This window comes from Pezoporus flaviventris, unplaced genomic scaffold (genome assembly GCF_033815535.1).
Source record: "Pezoporus flaviventris isolate CSIRO_AGI_PZ_B2104156 unplaced genomic scaffold, CSIRO_AGI_Pfla_v1 ptg000008l, whole genome shotgun sequence".
NCBI classification, from domain to species: Eukaryota; Metazoa; Chordata; class Aves; order Psittaciformes; family Psittacidae; genus Pezoporus; species Pezoporus flaviventris.
The window spans coordinates 3,174,895-3,190,413 of NW_026892556.1; the positions used below are offsets into that span (position 1 = coordinate 3,174,895).

A 15,519-nucleotide genomic window follows, 5' to 3' on the forward strand; every position below is an offset into this window, starting at 1 on the left:
ATACATAACTTTGATCCTGCAGCATCCCAAAGTGCTTTACAAATTATTTTATATATGCTACTAAGGTTCATTTCAATGTGGCTACTGAAGAAAAGCAAGGGCCCAAAATCTCCATTACAATGCACAGGATTTGCTTTCTGCAATGCAGAATTTACTGCTCATGTAAGCAACATCAATGTAATCCTCCATTTCCTTGCAGAGGGTCTTATGTCCATCTACGCCAGGGAATAGATACAGCAAAAAAAGTCACTTATGAAGCCCTGAAAGAAGCAGAAGCTTCAAGTAACTACTATCATAGATGAACATCCCAGAAAACATGGTCAGGCTCAAGCCACGCTGCCATTCCCATTTCTTCTACACGGTTTTCAAACTCATGTTTAATTCACCCAGGGTTGTTGCTTCTCAAAGCAAACCCAAAAGGGCACAATCTGAAATGCAAAGCTGCCTACCAAACATGGCCCAGAAGAGACAGGGGGGCAGTTTCAAACAAGGAGGAAGGGAAAGAGACAGAATGCAAGGACTTCTGAGAACATACAGACTTTACAACATCTTATACACAGCACAGGGAAAAGCTGAGCAACAAGATGAGTTCAACTGCTTATGACATCAGAAGTTCCAGCTTGCATTCCCAACAAACACCTGCCCCAGTGTCTCTGCATTACAAAAGCATGTGCAATACGTGAAGAGAAAGAAAATGGTTCAAGCCTGAGATGCTACACATGAGGTAGCTGAGTGCAGGCTTGCACAAAAAAGCCCCTAAAGGAAGTAAGGTGTTTAATGAAGGGTAAGAAAAGATCAGGTCAGGACTGAGGTACTTGTGTTTATCTGTCATTAATAAAGGTTTCTAGTAGTGCAGTGAGTGTACTTGCAAGTACCTAATAAAAGGGAATCAAACTGTGGTTTGACACTGATCTTCAGTATCACATCATAGTCCCGGACTCTAGATTAGAGGCATGTGGGTTTACTGCTGTGAAATACACTTGGTGCTCAGGGCTATATCTACACCTATACACTCGCAGTCTGAAATCTTGACTCTGACTTCACACAAGCTATCCACCCTTCTGACTCCCCAGACTTCACACCAGATATTCTTATTACTGATGTAAATCAGCTCAGCCCCAGACCAACCTCCTAGGCACATCATAACCTCCCTCAGCTCAGCTTGCATTGCGCACTGAAACCTGAGAGAGCTGGCCCAGCTTTTCACAGTTCTCCTTAAAGAAAATACATGCAGCCTTATTTACCTCATCCTCATCTGCATTTTCCTCGTCATCCTCAGACTCCAGAAGCAGTCTTCTCTTCCTCCTGAGACGTTTGACAGGTCTGTCAGCCTCATTCACCTGACAGCCACTGCTGGGATTAACATTTCTACCATTGCCCCTGTTTCTGCAATCATCTGGAATGTCTCTGGCATCACTAAACATCCAAAATTGAAAACAAAGGCAAATTAAAAGTGCAACAATTGTCCTGCAGCATTCCCAGTGCTTCTGTGCCTCTTTAGGAGAGTGAGCACCTGAAGAAGTGAATCCCACCTGCAGGATTTGCCAGACAGGTATCTTTTCAAAGCATTCCAAAGTGCTGGCACAGCTTCCCACCACCACAGTTTGAAAGGGGTTTTAATTCTGCCTTTTTACAACTCTACAGGAAGTTAAGACATCATCCTTATCTGTAAGGTGGGGAACTGAGGCATCAAGCAGGCAGCCAGCACTTCTGCAGGCTGTGAAGAGAAATGGGGATGGAGCTCTGGAGAGGAGCTTCCCTTGGTCAGGCATGGGAGCTTCGAGGGAAAGAGGAAGGTCACTGGCAGCTCTGCCATGGTAACACTTGCTCTGAGGACTTCATTCTCCTCACAGCAACACTTTTCTCTAACACAATGTTCTCTTTAAATGTTTTCAAACACAGAACAAGAAGAATCTGGGTTTTTACCTGTCCCTGTGCTGCTGGGAACCCATCTGAGTACAGAACTTTCCATTCCCAAAGCAATCCATTGGCTCACAGGGTTGGAAACCGGAGCAGGGCACAGCTTCTGTGGGCACTGCAGAAAGACAGACAACTATTACATTAGAATGTGAAAGCACCTTTCATACAATTAGTCCTGTCAAAGTCCCTTGCAAACTTTCATTAAGTGACCCTTGAGAGGCAGAGTGAACCCATTTTGATCTGTAACATTTTGAGTTTGGAGCAACCTGTCTCTTGTACAGGTGCTAAAGGAGGATATAAAGTCAAGGCTAGAAGCAGGACACTGCTACAAATCTTGTTACAGTTCTTTATTCCTAGTAACCCTCTCCCTTGAAAGAAGACAAATGTCAAACAAGTCCATCTTGCTTGAATACTTTTAATATGGTTAGTTAAGTCGAAAAACTTTTGCCTTTATATATACTTTATGCATGGGAAAATCCTTCATAGGCAGCCTCTAAAAACAGCACATTATTGATGGGAGAATAGAAACAATTATTTCTACATCTAGCAAGGGATCTATGGCAATCCTTCATCTGAATGAAAGCATGAAAATGTAAGGAATAACTCCAGCATCTCATTTATGTTTATTTTCTCCTATGATCTGAGTTCTTCCTAATGCAAATTACACAGTGATACCCATTACCAGGCATCTGCTCCACGCTGATACTCAAGTAACCTGACGTGCCAGTTGTGCACGGTGGCTCCTCCACACACGTCATTCCTGTTCTGCATTCAGTGGCAGTGCTTGCGTGCACTGGTTTGATCAATCCAGTTCTGAACGCACCATTAAACACTTTAGAAGACAAACCCCCCACATTCCAGAACACTGAGATATGAGTCACTTTGCTTTTTCTTTAAAGCCATTTCCTTAGTCTCCCTCCCAGCACTTGTGCTCATTCTGTTACAAAAACTGAAGTTACTCATTCCTATTTGATTGCTCCCTCTAACTGAATATGGATGTCAGATGGTCCTGGCTGGAATTGGGCAGAGAGGCCACCTGCACACAGACTCCATGCATACCTGCCCATATCACAACTTAAAGCCTCTCCCTGTGCTGTCAGGGACCAGTGATTCCAAGCAGGCAAAAGACAGAACAGGGAAAACTTGGAAGAACCAAGAGCACTTGAAGAGCTCTGCTCAACTAGAAGTCACACTCATCTATGGAATAACCTGGACCAACGTCCCAGAATCACCCCCTCAAGAGATCCTAGGCCACAGGTTAAAATTCGGTGTGAGAGGGATGCTTAACCTCATCAACAATCTAGTCCAGATCATTTCTACAACCAACCACACTTCCCTTCCACACGGGCAAGTGCAGTGCATGCACAAGGTACCATTACGACTACGCAGTAATTACACTCAAACTGCTCCTCAAATATTGGCAGTAAGGCAGTGACTCACCCCCTATGCTGTACATGGAGCACCACACAACACACCTTTCAGTCAGAGCTGCTTCTAGAAGCTGTTTCAGAAACAACATTCTCTCCCACAGCAAAAAGCTCACCTTCCAAACCAGTGCTAGAGGCAGCAGAAGTGTCAGGAGCAGCAGGAGCAAAGCTGGTTGGGCTGGCATTTACTGCTTCTGTAATGACTTCTAACAGTCCAAACTCATTTAAACAGAACTGCAGGTTAAGAGAAGAAAGCAAGCAAATAAGTAGGAGTGAAAGGGCTAGGAAGGGGGGCAGGAAGGAACAGGATTCCCTGAGGAGCAACTAGGTATGGGACAAAAAGAAGTGGCTGAATATAAGTTAAAAAGCATTAAGTAACAATAAAAGCCAGAAACACCCAACAAAGCTTTCCCTCAAAGTGCCACCAACAGGCCCCAAAACTACCCCAGCAATACATTTTGTGGTCCATGAAGGAAAACAACATTAATTCTACCTGCACTGCATGTGCTCCCCTTATAAACCCCAGACCTCTGATGAACACATCAGGAGAAAAGCCCTCAGAAAAGCAGTTTAAGCCAAACCTCTGCTCTGATGGTTCAAATTCGTCCAACACAGCACCACTACATTTATTTCAGCTATGCCATACAGCAACTTCCCTAAAATCTCAGTGCAAGCAGAAACCACCCAGCCATTGACAGAGATGTCACATTCCAGTGGAGAACTGGTCCAATATGTCTCCCAGCTGGTGCTGGCTGGGCTTTAAGGATGTCAGAGCACAGGGAGCATCTGGAGCTGCAAGAGGCCAAGCGGTTCCCAACCCTTCTTCAGTGACACTTGACAGTCTGGTGGGAAATGAACTTCCCAGAGGAGCAGAGGAATGCAGGGATAGGCAGAGGCTGTTGATGAACAGCAGGCACTGAGAAGTAGCCTTTCATCATATAGTAAGTTCTTCCTTGCACAGTACCACTTGTTAGTGAAAGGCACAGTGGGGCCCTGACTCAAAGACAGAAGGGAGAGTCTCAAATCCAAACCAAGCATTCCCAAATGACCTAGTGTTGTGGTTTAAGCCCAGCCACTAACTCAGCACCATGCAGCCGCTCGCTCACTCCCCTCCTTCTTCCTTCCCTGGTCCCAGTGGGATGGGGAGGAGAATCAGAAGAATGTAACTCCCACGGGCTGAGGTAAGAACAGTCCAGTAACTAAGATATAACACAAAACTGCTACCATTAATAAGGGAAGTAACAAGGGGAGAGAATAGGAAACTAAGAGGGGAAAGGAAAAAAAAAAACCAATGAACACAAGTGATGCCCAATACAACTGCTCAGCACCAGCCGACCGATACCCAGCCCAACCCGAGCAGCGATCTGGGCCTTCTTGGTACCTCCCTCCAGTTTCTTTACTGGGCATGACTGCGGTATGGAATACCCCTTTGGCTAGTTTGGGTCAGGTGTCCTGTCTCTGCTCACTCCCAGCTTCCCGTGTCCCTCCTCACTGGCAGGGCATGGGACTAAAAAGTCCTTGATCAGAGTAAGCACTACTTAGCAACAACCAAAACCATCAGTGTGTTATCAGCGTTGTTCTCAGGCTAAAGCCATAATACAGCACTGCACCAGTTACTGAGAAGGAGAAAATAACTGTTACAGCTGAACGCAGGACACCTAGAAATATGCCTAAGAGAAACCACAGGCAGCAGGTAGGTAGGTGACATTTACCATGAGCAAGTAAGACCAGGAGCTGCAGTTTCTGAGCTCCCAGTCCCAACTCCCCAAAGTTTAGACCCTTAAGAAACCATGAGCTGCCTTCCATGGAGGCTCTGCTCCAGCTGAGACATGCTTCCCATCCCTGCATATTCCTTGTCCTACTGCAGGCCGAGAGTAAACTCAGATGCAGAACAAGACAACCCTGTACACACAGAGTGAAGCACTCGCACCATGAGGCAGCTATGGAAAAGGAATGACAGGCAGCAGACTTCAGACTCACATCCTTTAAGGTTAATGAAATCTCAGGCAATGAAGGAACACTTCATCTGTCCAGCTAAAATGATTAAAGTGTGTCAAATAGTGTAAATGTGCATCTTTTATTAGTTCCCATCCGCAAATGCAACCCAGCACCGAGAAATAGATAAATAAATGAAAGAGTCACCTCTGTGATGAGCAAACAGCTCTAAAGGTCACTCCCTCCTTGATCCTACTGCCTGCAACACAGAGCTACTGAACTCCACACTGAAAGCGACAAGTCAGAGGTGGGCTGCATTAGCAAGCTCTGCTCCAAAGCTTTTATTCACAGCACTCGATTAGACCAAGATCTTTTCTCAGCCATCCGCTCGGCTCAAACCTGCTAAACCCAGTTGAAAAGCATTTGCTTCACCTCTGAAGCAGGCTTCTCATTGTATTGAGAATAACTGCTCTTCCTCTACTCCTGCATGCTTCCTGAGCTCAGGCTCCCGCCTCCAGCACACTAACAAAGCCTTATCCCCAATGTTCTTCCCTCTATTCCCTTTTCTTTATCTGAAAACTGTATTTCTTAGAGGTTCAAAGATGTTGGACTTGCTTCTAAAAAGCTCCCTTCTTCCTCTGCAGCCCTGAAGAGACAGAGCATCGTTTTTATTTCAGCAAAAAGAGAAACAATCCATTGCAGAGAAAACAGAATTCCAAATGGACCGAGTTTCCTGCAGGAGACCATCCAGTTTAGAGGAGAAACCTATCGCCTTCCTCAAACGCTGGCAGAGCAGCAGCACAGGGGTGCATGTCCCTAGGGTGCTGTGGCTGGTAAGGACAGCTCAGCATCACAAGCAGGAGGGCAGTGGAAGGAGCATCTCCAGAGCATTATGTGCCATTAAGCAGCAGAGCTCACACGGAGAAGAGCTGGCAGCTGGAGGTGGGGAAGGTGCCAGTGTCACTCTGGATTAGCAGATGGGGCCCTGCATAAAATGACCTGTTCTGACTGAGCCCGAACCAGGCAAGACACAGGCTGTTACCTCCTCCTTTAATGATGCGATGGTGTCCCTGCAGCCACAGGAACTGGGGGAGCCGAGCACCAGAAGCCAAAAAACAACAGATATCTTTATGAGCAGTTGGTGATTGGATGGTGAGGACTGGTGACACCTCCAGTGTTATCCCAGGACTCTTCAAGGCAGTATCCCTCATTCCTACATTCTGGAAAGGCGTAACTGTGCTATCAGGACTGCATCTTCCTTTATACAGCAGAGTTCAACAAAGCATGGTTGCTAACATAAAATCCACACAAATGATCTGTCTTTCCTGAAAATTTTTTGAAGGGAATTAAGGAAAAATATCTTTGTGCATGCAAGAACTGGGATACAGCACAAAGGGAGAGGGAAATGGATTAAACAGCAAAAAAAGTGTCTGACGTTTCTGCAGGGAAAAAGAAGTGTTTGGCATCTTAAGAATGAAGCAGTTTCCTGTGCAGGCCATTACCATCTTTCAGCTAAAGCTTTCTACCTGTGGTACTCGGTCCTCTTATACACCTAATATAAAATACAATGTTATCTGGGTCTTTCAGTCTAATAAGTAACATGGTGCTTTGCTGATTCTATGCTCTTAAGAGGAATCAATACACAGGAAGCTGCTTCCACAAAGGAATGGTACTGCTATTTAAGAGAAAACATGGGAAAAAAAACTATTAAGCTCTTTTAAGAAGCAGAAGTATAATGACTTTGGTTAAATACAGGGCAAAAATTAGGCCTGTATTTGATCACCCAAATGATCACCCAAAGGACCTCCAAGAAAGCCAGTGGAGCCAGTTCCACATTAGCTGAGCAACCTGGTCTAGTGGAAGGTGTTGGAACCGTGGAAGGGGGTTGGAACTGGATGAGCTTTAAGGTCCCTTCCAACTCAAACCATTCCATGATTCCATGAGTTTTATGCGAGTGTAAACCAGTGATTCTGAATGCCTGATGCAATACCAACAATCAGATTTTTCAGAGCTCTCAAGTCCCTTCAGCTCCAATTTATTTCACTTGAAATTAATCTTTCTCCCCTCTGAGACTCAGAACTTGCAGCCTGGAGGGTAATTTTATGCATTCATTTTCAGCCATCAGAAGTGCAATCGAACTGAAATAACAGTTGAAAGCAATTTGGGAAACAGTCAACAATCACTCACCCTCCTCTAACAGAGAACACCACGTTTGTGACCATGAGATCTTGGTTCTGATTTACACGAGATCTGTATTTGTCACTATTACGAACAGAGAAGATATAGACAGCTGTCAGAAGCTGCAAACCCCATAATTACTGACATGAAGAGAGCCTAAAGACTCAACCCCACAACTTGAGAACATTTGCCTTTCAGAGAAAATGTTTCATATGCTGGACTGAAATTAATGGGATTTCATGCCTGTGTTGTGTGGACATTACTGAGAATGAGGAAGATCAGGCTCATAACTTCTATTAGCAGAAAACAATTACTTAAAACACTTCCTGCCTTCAGAAATCAATTGAGCAAGAAATGAGAAGGCGAAAGGGAGCATCACCAGCCTAAACTGGCACTAACACTTCACCACTTTCTCGGTTGTTTAAAGCAAAGTGTTTTCCCTGCGTGACTTTTATTTGCAGCCATAGACTATACTGCAAATATCCTGTGCTGCCAAGGGCAGGGTGGCCTCTTGCATTGTGTGATCCTTGGTTTCTTGCTTGTGTGTTGCTACCAGGCAGGTACCAGTGCTGTCTGTCCAGTCTAAGGCATGCAACACATTGCAGTCTTCTGTTGGGATGTTGATGAATATCTGTGAGAAATCCTGTTCCACCTTTCTGGTTAGTCTTTGGGCTCTTTATTTAATGATAAGGAAGAAAACTGGGGTGTGAAAACAAAACAGAGCAAAAGAAAAGAGGCACAGAATAAACAGGCCTGTTGCTTACAGTTCACAAAGGGGTTTTCAGAGCAATATTTGTTTCAAAAGATAGGGGAAAAACGTTGAAACTTGTATTTTGTCCATGCTATTTAACTGGAATGAAAGTGAAGAGCATTAAGCAGATGCACAGTTTGAGGACAACAAGATGAACCAGTCGTTTGAGTTCTATGATGTTTTTGCCAATCCTGGCATCTCTGGATTCAGCAGGAGCTTTGGTCTGGATATGAGGAGTACCAGGATTTTAAATTACAGACACATAACTACCCAGGTGGATGCACAAACTCACATACTCTGTACAAATAACGAGTCTGTACAACCTGGGGGAGAGCAGCAGTAACACACGGCTGTTGCCAGGTCCCTCTATACTGCTGCATTGTCAAGGCTCTGCTCTAGAAATGCTATAAAGCTCTTAAAATGCTTAAGCTCCACGTACTGCTTTTGCATTCCAGTAAATAAACTAATGGGCTCCATTAGAAGACTTGACTAAAAGCCCTACTGCTGCATGGGATCCCCATAGCAAATTACTCAACTGTTTTCTGCAGTAGACATTAACCAAACTCTGACCATAAATTAGCTGTACGTTCCTGCTCTTTAAATGTAGCCGGAATATTTACAATCTCGGAACATAACTGCTTGTTTAAAAAATAAGATACTAAAAACAAGATTCACAACCTTCCCTTCAGCTGTCAGCTCAACTCAGTTTCCAGTATGAGCAAAACCATTGGTGTTGAGGGGGATACCGAGATGAGCTCTTAGCAGAAGCTCTTCCCTGTGAGGGTGCTGAGGCGCTGGCACAGGGTGCCCAGAGAAGCTGTGGCTGCCCCATCCCTGGCAGCGCTCAAGGCCAGGTTGGACACAGGGGCTTGGAGAAACCTGTTCTGCCTTCCATATGCTCGACCTTCTACCTACAGGTTGAAAGTGTGTGTTTAATTCAGCCAAAGGCAAAACCACAGAGCTGATGTAGGATAATAACGCTGTTTGAGCATGCCTGCAGTGCTAACTCAAGCACCACAGCTCTTCTTGAGGATCCTAACCAGGTCAAAAGCAGGGCGGATGTTTGGAAACGGCAATGTCAAATATCTTTGGGTATCACAAGGAGGAGGAGCTCCTCCTTTTCCCCCAAAGTATAAAATCCCAACTACTTACAATCCTGCATGATGGTGATCAGTGGCACACTGGCTGTGGCCAGGGGGTGGAATCTGGAGCAGAGCAGCAAGCACTGCAGCACCAGCTCAGCTTCCAACGGCTTTAACCAAACCTCAAGCACGGAACATCCGCATCCCGTGTCCTTGGCTACAGGCACAGACCAGACCCGTGCCACAGCTGTGGGGAGAGCCACGGAACCCACTAAACAAGCCTTATGGAGGGTGCTATGGAACAACTGCAGCCTCCATCCATGAGCGTTTGATGTACATCTATAAACCCCTGTTTGTAGCCAGTGTTTTGCTGCCAGTTTCAGCAAAGGAAAAGCCATCACTTTTTAGATGTTATTCTTTGCATTTAGGCTTTAAAGAAGCTCAAGCACCATGGCTATTTACAGAGCTCCCTGTGGGACAAGGCGTTTGGAAGATATTTGGACAGGAGTAATTAAGTTGTAGAATTGACTTAAAACTAGGCCAGGAAAACTGTCAAAAATCACAATGTAGAAAATAATCTTGCCCTAACCAGAGAAGACCCGATACAATAATGGGCCTTTTCCACTCCTGTGTTTTATAAATCCAGTAAAACCCCTAAAACCATATATAATAAAGAAATTACCTTCCTTATAATGCTCTGAATCAGTAAAATCTACACTAAAATCAAGATAGCCCAATAAAAGGAAGCAAACTGTGCAATTAAAAAGACAGCAGAACTAAGTTGGAACATTTAGAAGAGCTGTAGCGAGGGAGGCATGTTCCCCATTTGTCCCTCTCTGTGATTGCTTTTCATCCTTCACATTTTAAGACTCAGAAACATTAACACAAGAGAAGATAGAGCAAAACTCATCAGAGTCATTCAGTCACAGATTCAGACCTACACAATGAGCAATGACTACCATGCTGGCAGAGGTGATGCTCCCACCCAGACCTCTGCACCTTAGATGGTGAACCCATAGGCAGAGGAGGTCGGAAATACTCAGGTTTTGGTCTCATTTCAGCTGCTGAACCACACAGCAGCCTTGAGAAACTGCTTCATCACTAGTGCAGAAAACCAGCAATGGCTTTTCACTTCCATCCTGTCTTAGGGGACAAAAAAAAACAAGCAAGCAAGCAAGAAGGTGCAAGTTCCTACAAATAGGTAAGAGTGAAGGCTAAATGGGTGGATGGGGGTTTGCTGTAGTTCTCTACACACCATCAGACCTAATGGGAAAGAAACATTTCACCAGAAATCCCATTTCAGGTTCATTTCTAAGGACATAAGGATTTTCAGTGTCTTTATATGAGGGTATATGTGAGAAGCACAACGGTGCAATAAACCCAAAGACTATAAATCAAGCAACAACACTAAAGTTTGCAGCCCTTCTGGCTAAGCTGCCACGTACCAGGAGGCAAAATTCCATTTGAGAAGCAGCTGGCATCCACAAAACCATCTGATCCTGTGCTGTTCTGGGAATACCCGACTTCCAAATCACCTTTCTTCCCTGAAACAAAGTGGGAAACCGAGCAAAGCTGGTCACTTCAGTGTAATCTATGTGCACTCACAGTGCGCTGGCGTTCAGAGCTGCCTGCATGCCCAGGTTCTGGTAGGACCTGGCAGCAGTGTCTAACACCTCTGCCAGTCTGACCTTAGTGAGAACCACACAGCAATTTAAACAAACACTATTTCATGACTTGTTGCAGGGCACAAAGATCTGCTCTCAGGACCTGCTTTGCACACACACCAGTTCAGACACAAGTCATTTGCTTGTCCTTTGCTACGATGGTGACTGATGACACTTGACTCACCCATCAAACCTACTACTGGCCTCAGGCAAGCAATATTTTGCAAGGCTGAACTAATAACCATTACCAAAACCCAACCAAACAGCTTTACCTCCAGGAACCTCATCAGTCAGGGACTGAAATGAACCTTCAGAGCCTGCAAGGGAACTGCAGCAATGCCTCAAGAGAAAGTGTTAGTAGCCCCCAGCAAGCATTTAACAGCATGAAGAAGACTGAAGTGCCTTCACCATCTGTGTCAGTGAGGAAAAGAAAAAGATACAATTCAGAATGGAGGAATCCCATGCTCCATCCATTTTACTTCCTTCTAATTTTTGTTTCTCATGAAAAAAGAGACAAATTGTAACTACACACCAAGGAAAATACTGCTCTGAAAGATCAGAGGGAGAAAATGGTCTAGTAAAGGAGATGGATGCCTTGGGCTTGCAGCATAAGGAGAAGGAAATGCTTTTTGTCTCAGGTCTGCCATGGGTCATCTAAGACAAACCCCTCTGGGTTTGGGGAGTTTTCCACCTTCATTTCTACAATACTGCCCTTCCCAGGTTACCCTCAGTTCACGTATGGATTATGCTTAGGTAGTACTGAGCTGGGTGACAAACAAACAGGCGCTGTGACAACTTAAATCCATTTATAAGATCAGGCAGCAGCATTGTGAGTTTACTCTAAACCCAGCAGCTGATCCTAGCGCGAAGCCCAAGCCAGCACCGTAGTTTGTAAGCTGCTATCTCTTGGTTTCTTGACACAGTTGTGTCAAACATACACACGGACACACAGTTATGTCAGCTGCTGAAGAAAAGCAGCCACCCTGTGTGAATGCCCTTTCTGCAATGCACTGAGAGTCCGGACCTAGTCCAAAGGGAGGGACCCAAAACAAGGTACAAACCCAACCTCCATGTCCACAAAGTTAACACTTTCTGTTCATTGATGGACACCAATTTTCGGACAACACAACCACTGCAGTGCTGGGGAGGGGAAATGATTCTTCTAATGGGAAACTAAAAGTTCACTCACACCACTGGCATGTTTAAGGCACAAGGAGTTAACTTTTGCAGTAAGACATGCTCTTAACGTGGAAATAGTTGATGAAAACACTAAAGAGGAGGGATGTCAAACCTCTGCACTACTTATTTTAGTCACTTCTGTTCTGAAGCCACTTTTATTACATTGGACATTTCTGAATACTCATCATTTCCTGGGGAATGATTTGGGTTGATTATCTATACCCCAAGCATCTGGCGTTAACAGGACTAGTCTTAAGCTATAAAATAGAGAAGTAGAGAATAAAAGTGCACCAAATCGATGAAGCAAGCTTAAAAACTGCGATGAAGTGCAGGCTGGGCTTGCAGCTCCATCTGATGCCAAAGTCAAGAGGCAGAGCCAGGTTGAGTGCCCCAGTTCTGCACACATCATGTGCAACACGAAGTGCAAACCACATTTTTCTTCTGGTATTTGTTTTCGAAATAGCTTAGGCGAGTGTTGCAGTGGAATTGTTATTTGCAGATTTAGCATTACAACAGAATGAAGGAATTAGAGGAAAATCTGGCACAGATGGTCATATAAAAACATCCCAAGTTCTTTCAATTAAGCATCACATGCTTCTTTGTGTTAAATACAAAGAGAAATCGCTAAAATATCGCTGTCCCTGCTGCAGAAAAGATCAGGTCAAAAATGAATCTTCCTAGAAGATCATGGGAGCGTGAGAAGTGAAGTGTTTAGTCAAGGAACTAATGAAACAACCACCTGGAGAAGTCAGTTTTCAGATAGTAAGAAAAAAAGCCCAAGTCACACCATTTCCCACCCCTCCTTTCCCATCCAGAGTTCCAGCAAGTACAGCTGGATTGTTACCACAGCCAGGAAAGGTGAGTGGGGAAAGAAAATAGGCCACCTTTGTTAGCAATCCAACACTGCACTAAGTATGCGCTTAGTCCTTTTCGTTTCCTAAAGGACTTTGTGCGTGCTTCAGAGCTTCACCCCCCAAAACCAATGTTAGCCACCCAGTCCTATGCTCTCTCATCTGAAATGCTGCATTCTACCAAACATACATATATTCCACCCCCAAAGTGGACGTAGCTCCAGCACCAAGAGGGAAATGAGCCCAGGTTGTGTATCCAGGAGTAGACAGGATGGAGCTCTTGCTGCCGGGTCTGCACCACGCTGCCATCCCTCTCTATCCATAAGGACATCCCCTGAACACAGCACAGGGAAGGAAGCATCTCCTTAGAGCCACGAGAAGGGCACATGTGCTTATTCACAAGGGAAATGAAGGCTAAAGCTACTGTAGCTCACCCTGTAAGTTTCCTGCAGCTATTTTCTCCCTGCTCCGGCATTATCAGAATTCATGTTCCAGCTTCTGGGGACACCATAAAGTACCACCAGAGGCAGTAAAAATCAAAGAACAACCCAACAAACTATGTGCAAAGGGTAAAGAAAGGGTCACACAGGGACATGGAGCAGCAAGAATGCAAAATGAGCCAGCCCATACTATCGGAAAAGCCATTCTGACACAGGTTGAAAGACACAGAACCTGCCTGCAGGCCTCCCAAAAGTCCTATCACCATCAAGTCCACCTCAAAGACACTGTGCCTTGGATCATCTGGGGTGCCAGCAGGGCCCGAGCTCTGCACTGTCCTGCTACCAAACAGCAGCAACACGTGAGGAGGCTTTGATCTGCTTCACACCCAGCCAGAGCAAACTCTGCTGCTGCTCCCGCTCATGGCTTTTGCTTGAATTCAGTATTTTGTTTGGTTTAAAAGCTACAGCATAAATAAGGTTATCAAAACAAATCCTGCGTGGTTCATGAATATAGCTTCTATCTCTGTTTGCTCAGATCTACCATGCTTTCAAGCCCATCATTTAGCTGGATTCAATCAGAAATGAAAAAACAAAACAGGAGATGAGCCAAATGATGCTAAACCTAATAACAAAACATCCATTCCTTGGAGGTATTTTACCAATAAGTTGAACCATCCTCTGGAACTAATCTGCCAAATTGAGCAGAGCACATCTGCACACAAACCTCACCTGCAGAGCTGTTAGTGCTACTAATGAGGACAGACAGGGCTTGGTCAGATCTCTGCTTGCTTCGACACCAATGGATTCCACATGTCAGAGCCCTCAGCCTTCATTAACAATAAACATTTGGGCCTTTTGCCCCCCAGCATCTGATCTTGTTTTTCAACCCATGGTGCAACCTTCTTCCCTCTCCTCTGCCTCCAGACAATGAGTGCAGGCGGGCTTGAGAGAAGGCTGAAATGGATTCAACGTTAACTATGAGAGAGAGGGGACAGTGTGTGTCTGGGGAAGATCTGACACTGCAACTCCAGAACCACCTTGTTATTCCACATAAAGGCTACAAAGGTCCAGAGCTGCAGCTGCTGGGGCTCAGTCTGGTTTTGTCCCAGTTTAATTATGTTTTCCTGATACTCAAGCTGTGCAGTTGTGATAATGGGACTTAGGCCACCAAAACCTCTCTGTGTAGAGGTGAGGCACAGGAAGGCTGAAGAGATGATACTCACACCTTCATCTGTGTCTCCAGCATCATCCTCAGAGAAGCTCTACCCTGCTCCCAGCATCAGGCTTGCAGCCTGGGGCACTTCTCACCTCTCAACAAATACCAGCATTCATACAGAAGAGGACAAGGAAGTTAGACAGGGGCTGCACCCTCCAATTCATATTCCCCCGCTAATGAAATGTATCTATACCTAGAAGTGTGTGTGTATATATATATTCTACACAGGAGTGCAGACTAAAAACTATACCTGGAAGTGTTTAGACTAGAAGCTTTGCATGAAGATAGAAACGAGGTAAGGGAGAGCCAGCCCATCTCCCGCAGATAAAACAACAGTTTCAAGCCAACCATTATAAAGTAAAATTACAGATGCTGTATTTAAATGAATTCTACTTCAAACAGTCCATCTAAAGACCTGTGCTTCTGCTACTGCCTTAAAATACCAGTCAATAAGGAACTGGTGGTAAAAGGTGCAGACAAACAGCACGGCTGAGGCAAAGAAAACTCACCCTTGGGCACAAGAAGTCAGTGGGTCAGGAACTGTCTGCAGAGCCCATCTGCCTGGCACCACTCACCCTCCTGCAACACACTTATTACAGCAATAACCCCACAAAAGCAAGATAAATGGGTATAAACCAGAGCTGTGCCTGGTGGTTGCAGCCAGCAGCTCCAACCCCAGCTCCGTTTCCACCTCTGTCCTCGTGGTGAATTACAATTTATTCTACACACATCCAGCCTTAATGGGATTATTCACAATGAAGGTGCAATCAATTTTAGGCCCACAGCAGAGTGCAGAAGCCAGAAGTGTTCTCCGCTTTAACTGCATCTGTAATTACTTTCTAAGACTACAATCGAGCAGCTTACCCTGGGGACTCC

At 45.0% G+C, this 15,519-nt stretch overlaps 1 protein-coding gene across 7 annotated transcripts in view; it reads right to left on the reverse strand.

Moving 5' to 3' along the window:
- The window catches only part of LOC133267571 (lethal(3)malignant brain tumor-like protein 3), a 41,072-nt gene extending 26,158 nt beyond the window's left edge, over positions 1 to 14,914 (reverse strand). For 4 of the 7 annotated variants that reach the window (XM_061449924.1, XM_061449923.1, XM_061449921.1 and 1 more), the window contains exons 1-3: positions 3,464 to 3,534; positions 1,927 to 2,035; positions 1,245 to 1,416 (exon numbers count right to left, since the gene is read on the reverse strand). In XM_061449924.1, coding sequence (XP_061305908.1) covers positions 1,245 to 1,416; positions 1,927 to 1,988 — 234 coding nt within the window. In that variant the 5' untranslated portion in view covers positions 1,989 to 2,035; positions 3,464 to 3,534. Of the gene's footprint in view, positions 1 to 1,244; positions 1,417 to 1,926; positions 2,036 to 3,463; positions 3,535 to 14,893 lie in introns of those variants that run through there. The other 3 variants (XM_061449920.1, XM_061449922.1, XM_061449925.1) reach the window with 3 other exon arrangements.
- Positions 14,915 to 15,519: the final 605 nt, after the last annotated feature.